Source organism: Somniosus microcephalus, chromosome 5 (genome assembly GCF_052327205.1).
Source record: "Somniosus microcephalus isolate GS21.2 chromosome 5, FLI_Smic_1.0, whole genome shotgun sequence".
Lineage (NCBI taxonomy): Eukaryota > Metazoa > Chordata > Chondrichthyes > Squaliformes > Somniosidae > Somniosus > Somniosus microcephalus.
In genome coordinates this window covers 136,792,122-136,814,522 of record NC_140991.1, presented here as the reverse complement: position 1 = coordinate 136,814,522, position 22,401 = coordinate 136,792,122, and the positions used below count along the sequence as shown (strand labels likewise).

Sequence of the window (22,401 nt, the reverse complement as noted above, 5' to 3'; positions counted from 1 at the left end):
GCATAAGGAAACATAATGGAGATGATTTTCTTTTGCCTTTGTCAACATCTATTTCTGGGATATAACAAAGGGCAAAGACCCATTATGGCACGATAGGCCTCTGTCCCCTTTGCACTTAACACATATTTTCGGGGGCATCCCTGTGTCATTTTCTTGGATTTCCGCCTGATGGAAGTTTGGTCAGTGGAAGTGGACTTTAAAGATTGTGGGCATCCCCTTCAGATGGAGACTGTGGAAAGGGGCTGCCAGAAGCCTCCTACTATATCTTATACTAAGTATGTATAGTAATCTGGGATGTAATGTTTAAGTTATCCACCAGATGGAGCCAAATATTAAGGGTTCACATTCACCAGTTTTTAAGGTAATGGGTCATGTATTCAATGTCCTGGTACACCAGTTAATACGGCAATGTGGCATTATGGGTATGACTCAGAGGTTCATTCTCCATCTTGGCTCGTGCAATAAGAAATGTGCCTGGCCTCCAGCTTGTAAGAGAGAGACCTCTGCTACACCGTGTAAATAAACAGTTGGGTTTTGTTCCTAATATCTCGCTTCTCTCAGTTTCTGACCTTACCACTCGGATATCACATATTGGCAACGAGGATAAACAGATCACATCTTGACGAAAAAAAAAGAAAAGGAGCACTGAATAACGGATCATGGCTGCTACGTTGGAAAGATCTCTGCTTTTGATGTTCAGATGCAGACCTGGGATGAATACTGCGAGGTGTTGATGCATTTCTTTGAAGCAAATGATATGAATGATGTCGGAAAAAGGAGGGCTATTTTGCTCACTTCCGTGGGAAGTCAGACGTATAGTTTAATGAGAAACTTATGCAGTCCTGCAAAGCCTGGAGACTGATCATTTGCTGACTTAGTGGCCTTGCTAAAGGACCATTTCAATCCCAGACTGAGTGAGATTGTACAGCGTTTCAAATTTAATTCACGGAATAGAAAACCGGGAGAGACTGTATTGGATTATGTAGTGGTGTTGAGGAAATTGGCACACGATTGCAATTACGGCAACAACCTGAAAGACATGCTGAAAGATAGGCTAGTTTGAGGGATAATGGATGATCGAATGCAACGGAGATTATTGTCCAACACTGGGCTTACGTATGACAAAGTGTTGGAACTAGAGACAGCGAACCGAGATGTAAAAGAAATACAAGGTTCCGACTGGGCTACTACAAAGCAAGTTGCAGGTCAGCTTGTTGTGCACAAGTTAAATATGCGTCAGAAACCACAATGTGCGCATATAAAGGCATGTTATAGATGCAATGGTGATCACCTGGCGAGGGAATGCAGGTTTCTGGAGGAAAAGTGCCACAAGTGTGGGAAAAAAGGACATATAAAATGTGCATGCAAGGCAAAAGCAACCGTGGAGGAATACAAACCAAAAGGGGGAGGAAAGCAAAACCTAGGAAGAGAAGTGAAAAAACAGGGAGCACATCACATCAGCGGAGAAGCTGAGAAAGAAGACGACATGTTCATAATGCATAGTATGGTAGAGAACATTCCAAAAGTGGATCCTATCACTTTGCAACTGCCAGTAAATGACTCTAAGGTCAACTTTGAAGTGGATACAGGATGCGGTGCGACCATAATGAACAGGGAGGAGTACTCAAAATTGTGGAACCGTGCAAAAGTTCCAGAGTTAAAGTCTTGCTCTATGCAGCTTAAAACATATACTGGTGAACGAGTGGTGACATTGGGTACAGCTACTGTAACTGTGCAACACAGGGACACCGTGGAACAGCTACCTGTAGTTGTAGTATCGGGTTCTGGACCAAATCTGTTAGGTCGGGGCTGGATACAAGAACTTAAATTAGATGGGGAGCAATAAATCAAATAGAGGGAGGCAAACAATGGTCTTTGCAAGAAGTGTTGATTGAACATGAGAATGTGTTCAAGGAAGAACTTGGCACATTTAATGGCCCCCCAGCTAAGATTTATGCAGACAAGGAGGCACTGCCAAGGGTTTTTAAACAACGACCTGTGCCGTATGCCATGAAACCGAAGGTAGAGGCTGAGCTTGACCGTCTTTTGAGAGAGAACATTCTGGAACCCGTGAAATGTTCAGAATGGGCAACTCCCATTGTACCTGTTTTAAAACCAGACAATTCGGTAAGACTCTGTGGAGATTATAAATTGACAGTAAATAGGGTGTCTAAACTAGAACAGTATCCTATTCCCAAAACAGAGGATCTCTTTGCAAACCTGGCTGGAGGGAAGAAATTCACAAAGCTAGATATGAGTCATGCATACTTGCAGATTACACTAGATGAGGAATCCAAGAAGTATGTAACCATAAATACACACAAGGGTTTGTTTACCTATAACCGCTTACCATATGGTGTCTCATCTAGTCCAGCTATTTTCCAGAGGACTATCGAGGGTGTACTGCAAGGGATCCCACATGTTTCAATCTATCTGGATGACATTCTGGTGACGGGAAGAACTGACCAGGAGCATCTGAGCACTCTGAGAGAGGTACTACAAAGATTGGATAAGGCTGGGTTACGGCTCAAGAGGAGTAAGTGCACTTTCCTGGGGAATGAGGCCGTGTTCCTGGGACACAGAGTGGATGCCACCGGGCTCCATCCAATCAAGGAGAAGGTACAAGCACTGCAGGAGGCCCCAGCTCCTACCAATGTGACTGAGTTAAAAGCTTACCTGGGACTGCTAAACTATTATAACAGATTTTTACCAAACTTGGCAACAGTGTTAGCACCTCTTCACAAACTTCTGCACAAGGAGACACAGTGGCAGTGGAAAGGGGAACAGAGGGTTTCATTTGAATAGTCCAAGAAACTGATGCTGTCCTCGGATGTGCTGGTTCACTACAATGCAGAGAAAGACATAATTCTCTCTTGTGATGCTTCACCTTACGGGGTGGGGGCGGTTCTTTCACACAGCTTGGAAGTTGGAACAGAAAGACCAATAGGGTTTATGTCTCGAACTCTGACACCGGCAGAAAAAAACTATTCCCAGTTAGATAAAGAGGGGTTAGCAGTAATGTTTGGGTTACAGAGGTTTCACAAATACATATATGGCAGGAAATTCACCATATGTACCGATCATAAACCTCTTCTATCTCTTTTTAATGAAATGAAAGCAGTACCACAGATGGTGTCACCCCGGATCCAGAGGTGGGCAGTGACGTTGAGGGCATATGAGTATATCATCGTTTACAAGGCGGGCAAGTACCATGGGAACGCAGATGCCTTGAGCTGTCTTCCACTGCCAGGTACACCTATCCGTGCAGCTCCAGAGGACAGAGTTTTGATGTTGGAGGACACGGACACGGCAATTGTGACCGCAGAACAAGTAAGGACATGGACCAGTAAAGATCCAGTACTGTCTAGAGTCCAAGAATATGTGATGAGGGGTTGGCTACAGCATCCGGAAGGGACTGATTTCATACCTTACAGTGTCAGGAAGACAGAGTTGGGTGTGCAGGATGGTTGCGTGTTGTGGGGAGCACGAGTGATTATTCCACAGCCAGCATGACAGTCTATCCTAGGGCAACTACATCATTGTCATCCTGGAGTTTTGCGTATGAAAGCCTTGGCAAGGAGTTACTTGTGGTGGCCAAAGCTAGATGAGGAGATAGAAAATCTAGTCAAGACATGCAGCACTTGTCAAGTACACAGGAAGGCACCAGCAGCGGCTCCTCTCCACCCCTGGGAGTGGCCGGATAAACCATGGAGAAGATTGCACTTAGATTATGCGGGTCCATTCATGGGAAAGATGTTCCTCATAATCATTGATGCCCATTCCAAATGGATGGATGTTTATCCTGTAAATTCTGCTTCATCTACTGTTACTATAGGCTGCCTGCGTAGGAGTTTTAGTAATCAAGGGCTACCAGAGATCGTAGTAAGTGACAATGCCACGTGTTTTGTGAGTACCGAAACAAAAGAGTTCATGAGAAACAATGGCATAGTGCACGTGACCTCAGCTCCATATCATCCGTCTTCAAAAGGACTTGCGGAGAGAGCCATACAAACATTTAAGGAGATGATGACAAAAAGTGCGGAAGGGAGTTTGGCAGCTAAGGTGTCACGAGTTCTGTTCAGCTACAGAATAACACCTCAATCTACCACAGGACTCTCTCCTGCTGAGCTGTTGTTAGGACGTTGACTATGCTCCACTCTTGACCTGGTTCACCCAGATCTAAAAAGGAAGGTGGAAAACCGACAAATCAAACAAAAGGAGAACCATGACAGAAGGACAAAGAGCCGCAGTTTTGGAGAAGGAGATGCGGTCCTTACCAGGAATTTCAGTTATGGTCCAAAATGGATTCCTGGCGTCATAGACTCAATGACCGGTCCAGTATCATATACGGTCATGGTGGGAACTGGTCAGGTAGTACGCAAACATGTAGATCAGATACTGACCAGACAAGGGGAAATCGAAATGAAGGTTCCAGAGGAGATGTCAGAGGACAAGTTGGCCCCCAGTTATCCAAATGCATCGGTGGTACCACCACCACAAACAGAGCCAGTTCCACCTGGACCCCTTCGTCAAGAGGAAACTATCGTAGCAGAGGCAGATTCTCTGAGTACTGCTCCAGAGGAGCAGGTGGCTCTACCACAACCAAGCAGGGGCTTGACTGTAAGACGTTCACCAAGGACTCACAAGCCGCCAGAGAGATTGATCACGACCTGCTAGATTCGTTCAGTATGGGTTATCGTTAAAGGAGTTTCCTTATGGGACTTTTTAAGAATGTTGTTAAGAAATTAATGTTCAACTTAAGAGGGGAGGGATATCGTAATCTGGGATGTAATGTTTAAGTTATCCACCAGATGGAGCCAAATATTAAGGGTTCACATTCACCAGCTTTTAAGGTAATGGGTCATGTATTCAATGTCCTGGTACACCAGTTAATACGGTAATGTGGCATTGCATTATGGGTATGACTCAGAGGTTCATCCTCCATCTTGGCTCGTGCAATAAGAAATGTGCCTGGCCTCCAGCTTGTAAGAGCTATGTCTCTCTGCTACACCGTGTAAATAAACAGTTGGGTTTTGTTCCTAATATCTCGCTTCTCTCAGTTTCTGACCTTACCACTCGGATATCACAGTATGTTTTATTTTATTCTTCAGGTCCAGCAAAGGGGAGCAACAGGGCTGAAGCACATTTAGTTATTGTTTTTGACCAGCAGGCAGAAGTCCCCAAAGCCAACAGACACCTACAGCATCATCCAAGTTTCCTCCCACTGATCTAGGTGCCCTGAAACCCTCTGGGATGTTTCCATGCCGTGGTGAAGACCGAGCCATGCAAATTAACCCAAGTCAGAAATTCATCTGAGTTCAGCTGCACCTCCAGATATGTGCAGTAGAGAAACAACCATCTGACTGACACTGGGGCGGGGGAAGTGGAGAGGGATGAAATTCAGCCCCAGTATATACAAACTTTTAATCAAACATTATTTTATACATTGTCAAAGTTCATGTGGTGTCGCATCATTTAACCCTTACCCTAGTGAATAATCTACATCAATGATTTGGATGAGGGGACCAAATGTAATATATCCAAGTTTGCTGATGATACAAAGCTGGGTGGGCTCCAAGGGGATATAGACAGGCTAACCGAGTGGACAAGAACATGGCAAATGGAATATAATGTGAAGAAATGTGAAGTTATCCACTTTGTTGGAAAAATAGAAAAGCAGAATATTTTTTAAATGGTGGTTTTAAATGGTGAGAGGTTGAGAAATGTTGGTGTTCAGAGGGACCTGGGTATCCTTGTTCACGAATCACTGAAAGTTAACATGCAGGTACAGCAAGCAATTAGGAAAGCAAATAGTATGTTGGCCTTTATTACAAGAGGATTTGAGTATAAGAATAAAGATGTCTTACTGCAATTATATAGGGCCCTGGTGAGACCACACCTGGAGTATTGTGTACAGTTTTGGTCTCCTTACCTAAGGAAGGATATACTTGCCATAGAGGGAGTGCAACAAAGGTTCACCAGACTGATTCCTGGGATGGGGGGATTGTCCTATGAGGAGAGATTGAGTAGACTAGGCCTATATTCTCTAGGGTTTAGAAGAATGAGAGGTGATCTCATTGAAACATGCAAAATTCTTACAGGGCTTGACAGGGTAGATGCAGGGAGGATGTTTCCCGTGGCTGGGGAGTCTAGAACCAGGGGTCACAGTCTCAGAATAAGGGGTTGGCCATTTTGGACTGAGGTGAGGAGAAATTTCCTCACTCAGAGGGTGGTGAAACTTTGGAATTCTCTACCCCAGAGGGCTGTGGAGGCTCAGTCATTCAGTCTATTCAAGACAGGGATCGATAGATTTTTGGATATTAAGGAAATCAAGGGATATGGGGATAGTACAGGAAAGTAGAGTTGAGGTAGAAGATCAGCCATGATCTTATTGAATGGTGGAGCAGGCTCGAAGGGCCAAATGGCCGACTCCTACTCCTATTTCTTATGTTCATTAATATTCTGGACAGTTAGTGATGCTTCAGTTTCTCCTCAGATCTGCATTGTCCAATCTAACTACTTTGGAAAGACGAATTAAGTTATCATTTCTCAGGTCAAACATTTGGAGAATTTGTTTTCCCCTGAGGGCTAGTTGCAATAAAAATCTATAAAAGCTATTTCAGTTGTTTCACTGCATGCTCTCCTCTGTAATTTTATCACTCCATCAAAGCAGATATAAAAAGTTATCTGGATTTATGGTTCCTAAATCACAAGATGGTGATTAGCACAGCCAGACCATTCAATTAGATATAGTTACAATCTTTCGGGAAGGTAATATTGTCTATTAATACACCAGTGTAGGTTTCGATCTATCCCTAACTGAAGCACTGAAGTCGAGTCAGTTCAATAATTCAATTGAATTTAATCAAACAAGTGAACAAAACAAAAACATGCAGGAGCAACAGCAAACAGGTCTTTTCAGCAGCTTGTTACACGAGGTCTGGGCTTAGAACCTCCCACTCTCTGACGTCATGACGTCATCACGTTTCCCGCCATTCAAGGCATCACATGACCAACGTGATGACGTCATCACGTTGTTTCAGGGCTTTTGCAGAAAGCTTATTTACACTCAGCCAACAAACACAGATGCTGTAGCATTGGGTTAAAGACAGTTATGCATTTGTACAGAAGATCATTGGTGGTTTTGCCACATGCACCCCCCCAGAAGTGTCTTTAATCGCAAAGGTCAATCGCAGAGGAGGTTGGACAGTCCTGTCGGAGCTACTCCGATATTCCCGGAGAGGAATGGATGGTGCAGGAGATGAGCTAGGTTGCGGGGCCAAAGGGCCAGGCGCGGCGCTCGCGGGCGGTCGGCCACGACGTGGCAGCTGTGCTGCCTCGACTGGCTGCTCGAGATCCAGGTGTGCAGCCTTGAGGCGGTCCACGGAAATGTGGTCGGGTTTACCTCCGTTGTCCACTAGAAAACCCTTGGCGCCCGCCTGCAGTACTTGGAAAGGGCCTGCGTATGGCGGCATGAGAGGACTACGGTGGGCATCCTGTCGGACGAAAAAAATTTTAGCCCTCATAAGCTCCAGCAGAACATGTGACGCGGGCAGTCCATGCTGTGAAGTCGGAATGGGCCGGAAAGAGTGCGCTGCGGCCCGGTGAGCCTCCAGTTGTTCAGCTGCAGACCACGGATGCGTCGATGATGGAAGAAAGTCGCCGGGCACCCTGAGTGGCTGGCCATAAACTAGTTCAGCGGCTGATGCCTGCAGGTCCTCTTTAAGCACTGTGCGCAACCCGAGCATCACCCATGGCAACTTATCCACCCATGCGCTCCCTTGGAGGGTGGCCCGCAGGGACGCCTTCAAAGAGCGGTGAAAGTGTTCGCATAACCCGTTGGCCTGCGGATGGTAAGCCGTGGTCCGATGGAGCTTGGTGCCCAAACTTGAAGCCACGGCGTTCCACAAAGCAGACGAAAACTGCGGCCCGCGGTCCGACGAAATGTCCGATGGAACACCGAAACGAGCAACCCAGGACGAAAGAAAAGCTCGGGCGACATCCGCGGAGGTGGTGGACATTAAAGGAATGGCCTCCGGCCACCTGGTGGTACGGTCGACGATTGTCAGAAGATGCGTAAACCCTTGTGACAGTGGTAGTGGGCCCACGAGGTCGACATGAACGTGATCGAATCGCCGCTCCGGTACCTCGAAAATGGCGACAGGAGCTTTGACGTGGCGCTGTACCTTCGCCCTCTGGCACACAACGCAGGTCTTGGCCCAGTCGCGCACATCTTTTCTCATTCCCCTCCAGACGAATTTGGACGTTAACAATTTCTGTGAAGCCCGCACGCCCGGGTGTGCAAGTCCGTGAACGACATCGAATACTTTCCTGCGCCAGGACAACGGAACGATCGGGCGTGGGTCTCCCAGGGAGACGCCGCAGAGCAAGGAGGTGCCGGCCGAATGGAAAGGCACATCTGCTGGCTGCAGGCAGGACGAATCAGAGCAGAAAGCTTGCGTTTCCGGGTCAGTCGCTTGGTCAGCTGCCATGAGCGAATAATCGAGCCCCAGTTGGACGGCCTGGACGGTCGCACATGAGAGGCAGTCGGCAACCACGTTGTCCTTCCCAGCCACGTGCCGGATGTCGGTGGTAAACTCAGAAATGAAGGTGAGTTGTCGTTGCTGCCGGGCTGACCATGGCTCAGTCGTCTTGGCCATGGCAAACGTCAGGGGCTTGTGATCGACAAACGCGGTGAATTGGCGTCCTTCCAATAAAAAGCGAAAGTGGCGGATGGCCAGGAACAACGCCAACAGCTCCCGGTCGAACATGCTGTAGCTACGTTCGTTACTACGCAGCTGGCGACTAAAAAACGCCAGCGGTTGCCATGTCCCATCGACCCATTGCTCTTGCACGGCGCCGACGGCATAGTCCGACGCATCCGTCGTGAGCGCGATGGTGGCGCCAGGCAGTGGGTGCGCCAACATGGTCGCATTGGCGAGGGCCTCCTTCGTGTCCCCAAAAGCGCAGTCCATCTCCGGCATCCAAGACACAGGTTCTTTCCCCGGCTTCCCTCAGAGTGCCTCGTAGAGCGGCCGCATGAGCTGTGTGGCCCGGGGGACAAATCGATGGTAAAAATTTACCATGCCGAGGAATTCTTGGAGTGCCTTGACGGATTGTGGCCGTGGAAATGCAGCGATGGCTGCCACTTTCGCCTGGAGTGGCAGTGCCCCTTCTGCCGTGATGCGGTGGCCCAGAAAAACAATCTGCCTCAGTCCGAATTGACACTTGTGTGGATTAATTATAAGGCCATGCTCCTGGAGGCGGCGGAAAAGGATGCGCAGGTGTTGTAGATGCTCCTCCTTTGAAGTGCTGGCGACGAGGATGTCATCAAGGTACACGAAAAGGAATTTGAGGTCTCGTAGCACCGAATCCATGAGGCGTTGGAACGCCTGCGCCGCATTTTTGAGACCGAAAGGCATTCGTAAGAATTCGAAAAGTCCAAACGGGGTAATGACCGCCGTCTTCTGGACGTCCTGGGTGTGGACGGGCACCTGGTGGTACTCCCGGACGAGGTCGATCTTGGAAAGAAACGAATTGCCTGCTAAATGAGCGGGAAAATCCTGGATGTACGGTATCGGGTACCGGTCCGGAGTCGTGACCTCATTGAGGCGCCGATAATCGCCGCAGGGCCGCCACCCACCGCCTGGCTTTGGCACGATATGCAGTGGAGATGACCAGGGACTATCGGACCAGCGAACGATGCCCAACTGCTCCATGGTAGCGAATTCCGCCTTCGCAGCCTCGAGTTTGCTGGCCTCCAAACGTCGAGCGCGGGCATAAACCGGGGGGCCGGTCGTCGTGATATGGTGCTCAACACCATGTTTGGCGGTCGTCGCCGAGAAGGTGGGTCGAGTGAGCTCCGGAAATTCCTTGAGCAGGCGGGTGAAGTCGCCGGGTGTCGACTCGGCGCAGGCGAGCGCGGGGGCTGCGCCTGAGCCCCGAAAACAGGGGATGGGGGCCCATGAGGCGGCGTGAATCAGGCGGCGATTACATACGTCGACCAGTAGGTTATTAGCACAGAAAAAGTCAATGCCGAGGATTGCTAGTGGTATTTTGGCGGTTATAAACTCCCAGTGGAAGAGTTGCCCGCCGTGACTCAACCGGATTCGCCGCATCCCAAATGTACGGATAGCGCTGCCATTGGCGGCCTGTAGTGGAGTACCACGCCTCCCGGACCCGACGTCGAGGGGCGAAGCGGGGAGGATGCTGCACTGGGCGCCCGTGTCGCACAAGAACCGCCGGCCCGAAATGGAGTCGGTGATATACAACAATTTCCCGGAATCACCAACCGTCATTGTGGACGCGAACCCGACCTCGGTGTCGTTCTTCCGTTCTCGCGCACGGTTTTGCTGCTTTCTCGGTGCCGGTGGCACGAAACTACATGGGGGTCAGCAGTATCTGGCTTTCGGTCCGAACCGGGCGTGGTAGTAACAGAGGCCGGTCTGTGGAGGCGCCGAGGCGGGGTTCCTCGAGGCGGGATGCTTCGAAGTGGCACAGTACTGTTGCATCACCGCGTGAATGGTGTCGGCTTCGGCCGCGAGCGCTACGCCGTCCGTAGCCTCCGACCTGGCGAGGGCCGCTTGTACCTGCTCAGGGAGCTGGCTCAGGAACAGTTCCCGAAACAGAAAACACTGTGGCTCAGACCCGAGGAGTGTGAGCATTTGGCTCATCAACTCGGAAGGTTTAGCGTCGCCTAACCCGGGGAGTGCGAGCAAACGTTGTGCACGCTCCGCTTTCGTGAGACTGAATATTTGCATAAGGCGCGCCTTAAGCGTTTCATACTTGTCATCCACAGGCGGGTTCTCCAGCAGGCTGATGATTCGGGAAGCCGTCAAGCTGTCCAGTGCGGAGACCACGTAAAGGTAACGGGTCTGATCCAGCACAATGCTCCGATGTTGGAACTGAGCCTCCGCTTGCACGAACCAGGAGGCTGCCTGTCTTTCCCAAAATTGAGGGTGCTTCAAACTCGCTGTGTTCACATCCATCTTGTTCTCGAACTTTCCTCCTCGAAAATCGTCCGCGAAGCTTCGGGGTCACCAATGTAGGAATCGATCTATCCCGAACTGAAGCACTGAAGTCGAGTCAGTTCAATAATTCAACTGAATTTAATCAAACAAGTGAACAAAACAAAAACATGCAGGAGCAACAGCAAACAGGTCTTTTCAGTAGCTTGTTACACAAGGTCTGGGCTTAGAACCTCCCACTCTCTGAAGTCATGACTGTAGTGTCCGTGTGTAGATAAAGACACTGAAGACAGGAGTTGGTTCATAGGTATTTACTAAGCAAGTCTGGGGGGGGGGTTTCTAAAGGATATACACAATACACAGGCTTATATAGCCCAAGTGGCAATTACCGGCATTACACACACCTGGGGCTCTTAAAGGCACATACACCATAATTGCTCTTAAAGGCACATACACCACAATTCCTCCCCTTCTAGCTAACTAGTACATCATATTTTAAGTAATTATTAATTACATGTTATATGCAAAATAATATACATTGCTGTATTAATTAATTATAAGTCAGTCTCTCAGGAGGCTTCCTGACTCGGTCCGGATAACGCCTCGGTGGTGTAGTAGTTTCTGGTGGTGTAGTAGGTTCTTCTGGCAAGGCTGATTCGGCTTGAAGGCCAGTGTCGGGTTCATCGGGCTCCAGTATTACCGGATCGGAGGTAGATATGGGTATCTCTACTTCATCGTTAGATGTATAGAGTGGTGGTGTAGGTTGTCCCTTTTCGGATGACTTGATGATTTGGTCAGCATGGCGCCTTATTATGCTGTCTCCGATGTCCACGGTATATATCAGTGGTCCTAACCGTGTGCAGATAGTTCCAGGCTGCCATTTCTCGGTACGGTAGTCCCGGGCCAAAACCGGTTGGCCTATCTGGAAGGCCCTAGTTGGCCTTTCATTCATGCCCTGAAACTGCCGGTTCTCCACGTCCCTTCGGATGTTGGGCTTGACCAAATCCAGCCGGCATCTTAGGTTTCTATTGTAGAACATCATGGCGGGAGTTTGGTTAGTAACCATATGCGTTGCATTCCTATATGCAAATAAGAAGTTATCCACCTTGTGCTGAAGTTTTATGTCTTCATTACCCATGGCCTTGATGGCCTTCTTGAAGGTCTGGACAAACCTTTCAGCCAATCCATTGGTGGCGGGATGGTATGGGGCGGACGTGTAGTGCTTTACCCCATTGTTCTTTAAGAACTTTCTGAATTCTTCGGACACAAATTGCGGTCCATTATCAGAACATATCTGCTCCGGCAGCCCATTCCTGGCAAATATGGTCCTTAATACTGTGATGGTTTTTTCCGTGGTGGTGGAGGACATCTTTATTACCTCCGGCCACTTGGAGTGTGCATCAACTGCGATTAAGAACATTGAGTCCATAAATGGACCAGCAAAGTCGATGTGCACCCTTTGCCAGGGAGATGAGGGCCACTCCCATGGATGTAGAGGGGCCTGTGGCGGAGCATTTTGGACCTTCTGGCATCCTAGGCAGCTCTTGGTCATGTCTTCGATGTCTCCATCGATACCTGGCCACCATACAAACGCCCTAGCTAGGTTCTTCATTTTCACTCCACCCAGATGCCCCTCGTGAAGCTCCTTTAGCACTTTATCCTGGAGTTTGGGTGGAATCACCACTCTGGATCCACACATCAAGGTTCCTCGGCACACTGACAGCTGTTCTCTTCTTTGCGAGAATGCTGGCAACAGTGGTTCGCCATGTGCTGGCCATCCCTTCACTGTTAAATCGTAGACCCGAGAGAGAGTAGGGTCATTTCTTGTCTCCCTTTCAATGGCAGAATTTGTCACCGGTAGACATTCCACTATGGTAGAGTGGAATATCTCTACTGGGCCTACTGTGGGTGCCTCTTCTATCATTGGCAACGGTAGGCGTGATAAACCGTCAGCATTCCCATGCTGTTTTGACCCTTTGTATTCAATGTTGTATTGGTGTGCCCCTAGAAAAAGGGACCACCTCTGTAGTCTTTGTGCCATCATAATGGGGACACCTTTTTTAGGGTTGAATATGGAGATGAGGGGTTGATGGTCAGTCAGCAAGGTAAATTTTTGTCCGTGTAGGTAATGGTTGAATTTCTTCACTCCCCATACCAGGCTGAGTGCTTCCCTGTCTATCTGGGCATAGTTACGCTCAGCTGAGTTCAATGAGCGTGACGCAAAAGCTATCGGCCGTTCCGAGCCATCAGGGAATCTATGGGACAATACTGCTCCTATGCCGTAAGGGGATGCATCGCACGCCAGTCTGATTGGTAGTGATGGGTTGTAATGAGCCAAAATTTTCTCGGATGTGATTAAGTCTTTACATTTATGGAAGGCACGTTTACAGTCTTCGTTCCATTTCCAAATCACTCCTGTGTGTAGAAGATCATTAAGAGGGTGTAGAATAGTTGATAAGTTCGGTAAAAATTTATGATAGTAATTTATTAATCCCAGGAATGACCTTAATTGTGAAACATTTTCAGGTGCTGGGGCTTTTATAACTGCTTCAATTTTTTCAGGTGACTTATGCAACCCTTCCTTATTAATTATGTGGCCACAATATGATATCTGATTTTGGAAAAATTCGCACTTGGGGTGATTTGCACGTAGGCCCCGTTCTTTCAGCCTAGTGAGCACCTGCTCCAAATTGGCAAGGTGCTCGTTGTCGTTTTCTCCTGTTATAAGGATGTCGTCTAGGTAGCATTGAGTCCCCGGAATCCCTTGCAGGACTTGCTCCATAGCTCTTTGCCAGATAGCTGGAGCTGATGCTATTCCAAAAACCAGTCGATTGTACTGGTACAGGCCTTTGTGTGTGTTTATTGTGAGATATTTTTTAGAGGTCTCCTCAACCTCCATCTGTAGATATGCCTGTGCCAAGTCAATTTTTGTGAAACGTTTCCCTCCGGATAGTGAGGCGTAAATATCTTCTATCCTCGGAAGAGGATACTGTACCGTGTGAAGGACCGGGTTTACAGTCACCTTAAAGTCCCCACAGATGCGAATTTTTTTCTGTTCCTCAGAGTTATTTTTCAATGTTTTTTTCATGACTGGAATGATGGGTGTTGCCCATTCGCGCCAATCTATTTTGGATAATACGCCTGCCTTTTCCAAATTCTTGAGCTCTGCCTCGACTGCCGGACGTATTGCGTATGGCACCGGTCTTGCCTTAAAAAATTTTGGAATTGCTGTATCTTCCACTTTTATTGAGGCGGTGATGCCTTTCAAGGTTCCTAGTTTCTCTTGAAACACTTCTTTGGCGTTGGCCAAGATGTCTTTTAATCGTTCAGGTATGATGTCATCATTGTTTTTTTCCTTACTGGTCACCGTCAGTGCCTGAATGGAGTGCCAGTCTAAACGTATCTTCCTTATCCATTCACGTCCCAACAACGGTGGACCACCATCTTGTAGAATGTATAAATACAACTTTTGTATTTCTTTGCCGTTGTATACCACAGGCACCCTTATTTTTCCTTTGGGGTAGACTTTCTGCCCTGTATATGTTTTTAAGATAATGGATGTGTCTTTTAGAGGTATATGCGAAAATAGCCTCTCGTAATCTCGTCGATTCATTACGGTTAGAGCTGATCCTGTATCTAGCTCCATTTTAACTGGGGACCCTGCTATTGTGAGGGTAACCCAAATGGTTTGGTAATCCTCTTTGGCAAGTACATTATGTAATTTGAGACAGCTTAGTCTCTTGTTTCCGGAGTCGCTATCGCTATTCTGGTCTTCGGAGCTATTGTCCGTCATCATTTGTACCTTCCTGTACTTTTCTTTATTGATTTTTTGTTTTCTGTCAGTGGATTTATTTTGTCCAGATTGGCATACCCATACAATGTGTCCAATCTTACCACATTGCCTGCATGCTTTGCCCTTGAACCAGCAGTCCCTCTGGTTATGGGTGGATCTGCCGCAGCGATAACATCTTCCGAACTCCTGTATCATTTTATGGGTGCCAAAGTCCTGTGTCTCTTGTTGTATCTCTGCAGCTCCTTTTGCTGCTGCTTCGTATGATACAGCCATACTGAAAGCTTTGTCCAATGTTAAATCTTTTTCAGAAAGCAGTCTTTTTTGTGTTCCTTCACTTAAGAGACCGCAAACAAATTTGTCTCGAAGATAATCCGATAGACCTGCTCCGAATTGGCAGTACTTTGATAGCTTTCTTAATTCGGTTAGGTAATCAGCATTACTTTCATTCTTGTGTTGATTTCTCTTGAAGAACATGAATCGTTCCGCTATCAGCAGCGGTGTTGGGTTTAAATGCTCCTGCAGGGTATCAACAATTTCTTTAAAAGTCTTGTCCTTTGGTTTGGCTGGAGTGATTAAATTTCGTAACAGCCCGTATGTCTTCGCGCCCATTAAGTTCAGAAGTACTGAAGCTTTTTTTTCATCTGTTATTCCATTTGCAGTGCAATAAACCTCTACTCTTTCCACATATGTGGTCCAATCTTCTATTTCGCCATCAAAAGCCTCAATATTACCAGATTTAGGCATTTCAGAAAAGATATGGCGCTTCCCGCGCTTTTTTTTTTCTCTCTGTAGCAACGATATGGCGCTTCTCGCGCTTTCCCGCCGCTGCTACCGATAACAACGCTGTTTTACTGTGGTTTCCGTTTATTCACTGTTGGAGACTCGTTCCCGATGGAGGTCTAAACGCTGACCTGCTTGCCGCGCCGGCCGTCTCTCGAGTGCACCCTCCCAGTCCGTTATTGCTTGCCTCCGATTTCGCTGCCCGCCTCAGCTGTAGCCCGCCGCTGGAGCTCCAGCCTGATGCCCAGGAAGGATTAGCGCAGTACCTGTCACCAGCTTGGCCAGCTGGTGAAACCACAGTTTCTCTTACTTCCTTGAGTCTTCTGGACGCTGGAGGAATCGATGTCCTTGAGGTGCTGCCGAATTGCAGGTAAGTCCCTATCCCATCCTTGTCGCCACTGTAGTGTCCGTGTGTAGATAAAGACACTGAAGACAGGAGTTGGTTCATAGGTATTTACTAAGCAAGTCTGGGGGGGGTTTCTAAAGGATATACACAATACACAGGCTTATATAGCCCAAGTGGCAATTACCGGCATTACGCACACCTGGGGCTCTTAAAGGCACATACACCATAATTGCTCTTAAAGGCACATACACCACAATGACATCATCACGTTTCCCGCCATTCAAGGCATCACGTGACCAACGTGATGACGTCATCACGTTGTTTCAGGGCTTTTGCAGAAAGCTTATTTATACTCAACCAACAAACACAGATGCTGTAGCATTGGGTTAAAGACAGTTATGCATTTGCACAGAAGATCATTGGTGGTTTTGCCACACCAGAAGATTTGTTAAATATGAGCTGAGCTTTGTCTGCTAAGAGCTGCTCATATATAGATTATAAAAGTCCACTACCTCAAATCCGGCCCCGAAGTAAGGCCGCCCAGAGCATGCTCTGCATTGTTTAAATGGGGGGCGTGGCCGATGATCCTGCTCCATTTCGCCTAACTTCCACTCCAATCCTGACTCAAATTAAAATTATGTAAGAAATCACACAACACCAGGTTATAGTCCGACAGCTTTATTTGAAATCACAAGCTTTCGGAGCGCTGCTCCTTCGTCAGGTGAAGTGGAGGGATGCATAAAAACACAGCTTATATAGTCAGAGAATAATGTCAGATGTTTACAGGTAATCTTTCTAACTGCCATTTATCACACCTCGGCAGAGAGATAATCACAGCAATCAAAGGTGTAAATGGTGTCCAAACAGGTCAGTCAGGAAAACATTACATCAAAGAAGGCCCGAACGGCGGGAAACATGATGACGTCATGACGTCAGAGAGTGGGAGGTTCTTTGATGTAATGTTTTCCTGACTGACCTGTTTGGACACCATTTACACCTTTGATTGCTGTGATTATCTCTCTGCCGAGGTGTGATAAATGGCAGTTAGAAAGATTACCTGTAAACATCTGACATTATTCTCTGACTATATAAGCTGTGTTTTTATGCATCTCTCTATGTTTTGAAGAGGATGATGATAATATGAAAAGGCTAGTTTGGAGGCAATTAGAGGCTGAACAAAGATATTTGTTTTCTGCACGTAGATACCCACTCAACAGAGTTTACAGACCTAGGAAGTCTTACTTCAATTTATCTGCACATCACTGCCTCAGATAGCTGTACTTCCTCCTGAAGGCAAAGAGGAGTTATGTCAGCTGCTGCTTGAAGATTTATGGCCAAGTTTAACCAGAAGAAGAGCAATGTCTGTACCAGTCACAGTTAGCACTGCCTTGAACTTCTTTGAAACTGGATCCTTCCAGGCAATATCTGGTAACCTTTGTCACATTAGTCAGAAAGCAGCTTACCAGTGTATAATGAAGGTCATTGATGCTCTCTTCAGACACACCACTCGAGTTCATTTTGTTATCAATGGAAAGAGAGAGAGATAGAGAGATGGATATCAAATCCTATCGGCTGGCAGGTTGCCCACAGTTGCAAGGAGCAATTGACGGAATAGATGTGGCACTCAAAGCCTCAAATGAAAATCTTCTCAATTTTCACGAACAGGAAGGGCTTTCATTCAATTAATGTGCAGCGAGCCTGTGATAAGAATCACTTTATCTTGCATGTGAATGCCAGGATAAAGCCAGGAAGCTGTCATTATGCCAATCACCATACCAGCCCTGATAACCCAAAGCTATGCATCAGGATTGTTAATTGCTGATCAGAGTTATCTCCTGTAGTCATGGCTTATGACTCTGATAAGGCTTCTGGAGACAGAGGAGGAGAACAAATATAATGAGGTCCACGGTACGAGAAGAAATGTGACAGAGCAGACTTGAGGCATTCTTAAATATTGTTTTAGATGCCTGGATAAATCTGGTGGAGTCCTACAATACAGCCCAGCAAGAGCCTGCAGAATTACAGTAACTTGTTACATCCTGCATAATATCACTCTGAATAAAGAGTTGCTTCTTCCGGAAGCTGAAGAAGATGAATGAAGAAGACAGTAGGGAAGGACCTCCATCCAAGCAGTATTAAAAGGGTGCACAGGAGGAAGAGGATGTAAATAGGAGAGCTATCAGCCAGAGAAAGGAGGAGACAACTTGTAGCCCAGTGCTTTCAATGAACAAATGCTGACACACCAAATAAAAGTAGATTCACACCTGTCTGTTCTTCCACTCCCCTCACCCTCAGAAAGTCCTTCAAAAACATCGGCCTACTTCCTTGTGTCAGCTGTGGCTCAGTTGGTAGCACTCTTGCCTTTGAGTTAGAAGGATGTGGGTTCAAGTTAAACTCTAGAAACTCTAGGCTGACACTCCAGTGCAGTACTGAAGGAATGCTGCACTGTCAGGTGTGCTGTCCTTCAGATGAGATGTTAAACCGAGGCCCCATCTGCCCTCTCAGGTGGACGTAAAAGATCCCATGGCACTGTTCTGAAGAAGAGCAGGGGAGTTCTCCCCGGTGTCCTGGCCAATATTTATCCCTCAATCAACATCACTAAAACAGATTATCTGGTCATTATCACATTGCTGTTTGTGGGACCTGGCTGTGTGCAAATTGGCTGCCGTGTTTCCTACATTACAACAGTGACTACATTTCGAAAAACTTTATTGACTGCAAAGCACTTTGGGATGTCCTGAGGTCGTGAAAGATGTTTTATAAATGCAAGTCTCCATCCAACTCTAAAAAGTTGCAAACATTCATAGAAATGAACTCTGAAGTCTAGGTGGTCTAACAATGTTTACTTTCCAGAAGAACATTCACCAAAAGATATCAACAAATCCATATATCCTATTTATAATTACTTCTTACTACCATGGCTACCCTTTGTGCCAGCTACCTTAACTGCTCTAGCTCCTAATGTACTACTTCTACAAGGTGCTCCCTGAGTGAGATTAGGTTGAGTGGTGGGTGACCTGTAACAATTCCAGATGCAAATGATAATCACCTTTTTCAGTAGCACAATCTCTACATTTACATTTGGATTATTCAGCAAAATGAAAGCAAATTGTTAAAGAGCTGCATATAGGAGGTTCTGTTAAGCATTAAACAAATGTTATGTTTGTAAAACCAGTCTTGCTCAGCAGACTGTTACACCCACCTGTTGAAACTCTGCTGGCTCTGGCACAGCAACAAATTCATATATTCCATAATCATCCATAGGAGGCTGTTGTTCCTCTGAAAACAAACAGAAAATGATTGGCATGTATGGGAAACTCTGAATTATTGAAAAATAGCCCAAAATTTGCAAGTATGGGATATGCATGCATGACAGTGTGATTTTTCTGACCAAATACTATTCTTTTTAAGATACAGCATAATGGTTTGAAAGCATGAAAATCAAAGATTTGTAGGATAATGTGAAACTTATTGTATGCAACAGTGAATTTCTGTTGGCATTCCTAATGGGTAATCTGTGGTCTGGATCTAACATGGAGTTACGTTTAACCTGACCTGACCTGTTAAAATATTTGCTGTGGGAAAATGGTCAAAATAGCCAAATACAGGTAACTACAGCTGTGTATTCCTAAATTCCTGTGGTGACTTACAGTCTAATTGTAACTGCTTCTACATTTCTGGCTCCCTATGGTAGACTGACTTAAATCTTGTTTTAAGATTGTTTTGCAAAGCGTGACACTTTGAAGTGTGATATCTGGAGTGTGATGAACGCACACTAAACGCAACAGTTCCATCTATACTAGAGGGCATTGATACCAGAGGGTGATTTGGAGGATATAGTGTTTATAACGCCAGAGTGTTATGCCATGTAACAAATATATTATCGACTGAACAGGCTAAATTTTGCAAGACTCCAATGGTAGTGCAGAGGTTGCTGGCCAAGAGAACATATAGTAAAATTGGACATCAAGGTTCACATGTCCAGTGAAGAAATTTGCTGTGTTTTGGAGGACACATTTCTGACTTTACAACTACATCTGGACCACCACTGCTGACCCACCAAAGGTTGCATGTGGGGAGAGGGAGAAGGAAACAGGGATGGAAAGGAGGGAAGGCAGTAGAGGGGAAAAACAGGGAACACAAGAAGGAAGAGGGAAAGGGAGTGAGAGGAGAGGTGACAGGGAAGGAAGAGGGGAGCGGGAGTGCTGAGTAAGGTAAAGTCAGATCAGTGGAGGTAGGGGGTTTGCACATGAAGCATCCAGCCTTTGGGGAAGGGGAAGTGGGAGGCTACTGTGGATGGGAAATGTAGGCCACGATTTTGCTGACCTTGGCGAGTCCGTGGCGGGTGACGTCAGTGGCAGGGCCAACCCTGCTGCTGAATCCATCCCGGCCTCTGAAATGATTTTCCTCTGACTGGGCTTGTTAAGCCCGCCCAGCGCGTTTGCCGGCCAATTAGAGGAAGCGGGTCTGGTGACGTCATTTGATGATGCGTCATCAGCCGGTTTCCTTAAAGGGGCCGTGGCCAACTTTATTTTGACATTTGTGCTGTCAGTGTTCTACAGCATTGGAGTGCTGCAAACACTGATAAGCACTGCACAGAGGTGCATGGCTGCACCCAGGCTCTCCCATGACTCCCTCCATAAGCATATGGAGGGAGTCACAGCATGCAGGGAGGTCCTCTTCCCTTCCCATGGGCGGAAGACACCTCCCCAGGAGACCAACACAGCCTGGTTGCACATTGCAGAGGAGGGCACAAGCAGGGATGTCATCAGGAGGACTGGGTACAGTGCCGCAAATATTTCAATGATCTCAGTAGATCATGAAACGTTAGTACAAAGCCACACTCAACCTGTGCCGCTCATCACATCCCCATCACACTGCCTTCCCTACCCTACTCCTGCACATCCTTACTCACACCAACTTACCTTGCACCTCCACCCATCCCTCTCTCTCTATCTACATTATCACATCCCCATCTCACTAGCCACCCCTCACACTCACCCTCATCCTAATCCAATCATACCAAGCATGGGCCTTACACTAAACATCCGTAAGACAAAGGTCCTCGACCAACCTGCCCCCGCCACACAGTACTGTCCCCTGCATAAGAGATTAGCGTGTAAAGTTAAAGCACATGGGATTGGGGGTAAGGTACTGACTTGGATAGAGAACTGGTTGGCAGACAGGAAGCAAAGAGTTGGAATAAATGGGTCTTTCTCCGAGTGGCAGGTAGTGACTAGTGGGGTACAGTAGGGATCAGTGCTAGGATCCCAGCTATTCACAATGGGGCAGTAATTCCTCCCCAAACATGTGAGTACGGAAGGGGTACTCACGCATCTGGCCGGAGGAAATGCCGGTTTTCAGCATGCACAGCGCATGCGCTGAAAACCGACATTTCCTCTCCTCTAACCCAAGAGTTGAAGAGGCTAGCGCGTGCGCTGTAGGGGGCAGCGCGTGCATCTTGGATTTCCTCTGTTTTGGGGGATTTGCGCATGCCTAAAGGCCTCCGGTCTTTACGCTTGTAAAAAGCACACGTAAGTATTTATTTTTACAGGTAAGTGGTGTTTTAGTGTAATTTAGAATTTTTTTCCACAGGTTTATTATTTTAAAGAATCTACAATAAGGTAAGTTTAGTTTTAGACCCTTTTTATTAAAATTTATTTTTTTCAAAAAAAAAAATTATTGTTTAAATTATTTTTTTTAACTTATTTATACTTAATTTAATGATTGGGATGTTTTTTAAATTTTTATTTAAAGTTTAAATAGTGTTTTGGGGCCCTGTAGTTTTCATGAGTTTGACAGTTCTTACTCTCAAACTCATGAATGAACCTTCCCCTCCCCTGATTGGTTGTACAGTGCTCACCTGATCCCAGCCGGCACATCGCACTAACTACGCCGCTGGATCAGGTAAGCACTGCGCGCTGACATCTGAACCGGGCCTGTGACAGGAAATGCAAGCAGGCCCGGGCTTCAGATGTCAGCGCGCAGGGTGGGTGCAGATCGGGGGCTTGCACCCGCGGCAAGCCCCCGACACCAAGTTCTGGGCCATTATATATTAATGATCTAGACGAGGGAACTAGATGTAATATCTCCAAGTTTGCAGACGACACAAAGCTGGGTGGGCGTGTGTGCTGTGAGGAGGATGCCGAGAAACTCCAGTATGATTTGGACAGGTTGGGTGATTGGGCAGATGCATGGCAGATGCAGCATAATGTGGATAAATGCGAGGTTATCCACTTTGGTGGCAAAAACAGGAAGGCAGATTATTATCTGTACGGCAATAGATTGGGAGAAGGGGAAGTGCAACGAGACCTGGGTGTCCTTGTGCACCAGTCGCTGAAGGTAAGCATGCAGGTGCAGCAGACGGTTAAGAAGGCAAATGGTATGTTGGCCTTCATAGCGAGAGGATTCGAGTGCAAGAACAAGGATGTCTTGCTGCAGTTGTACAGGGCCTTGGTGAGACCACATCTTGAGTACTGTGTGCAGTTTTGGTCGCCTTATCTGAGGAAGGATGT

General features: G+C 46.9%; 1 protein-coding gene across 1 annotated transcript in view; it reads right to left on the bottom strand.

The window, feature by feature from the left end:
- Positions 1-22,401, bottom strand: part of LOC147117349 (HEPACAM family member 2-like) — a 230,023-nt gene that overhangs the window by 16,007 nt on the left and 191,615 nt on the right. The window contains exon 8 of the mRNA XM_085988276.1: positions 19,089-19,165. Coding sequence (XP_085844402.1) covers positions 19,089-19,165 — 77 coding nt within the window. The remainder of the gene's footprint in view (positions 1-19,088; positions 19,166-22,401) is intronic.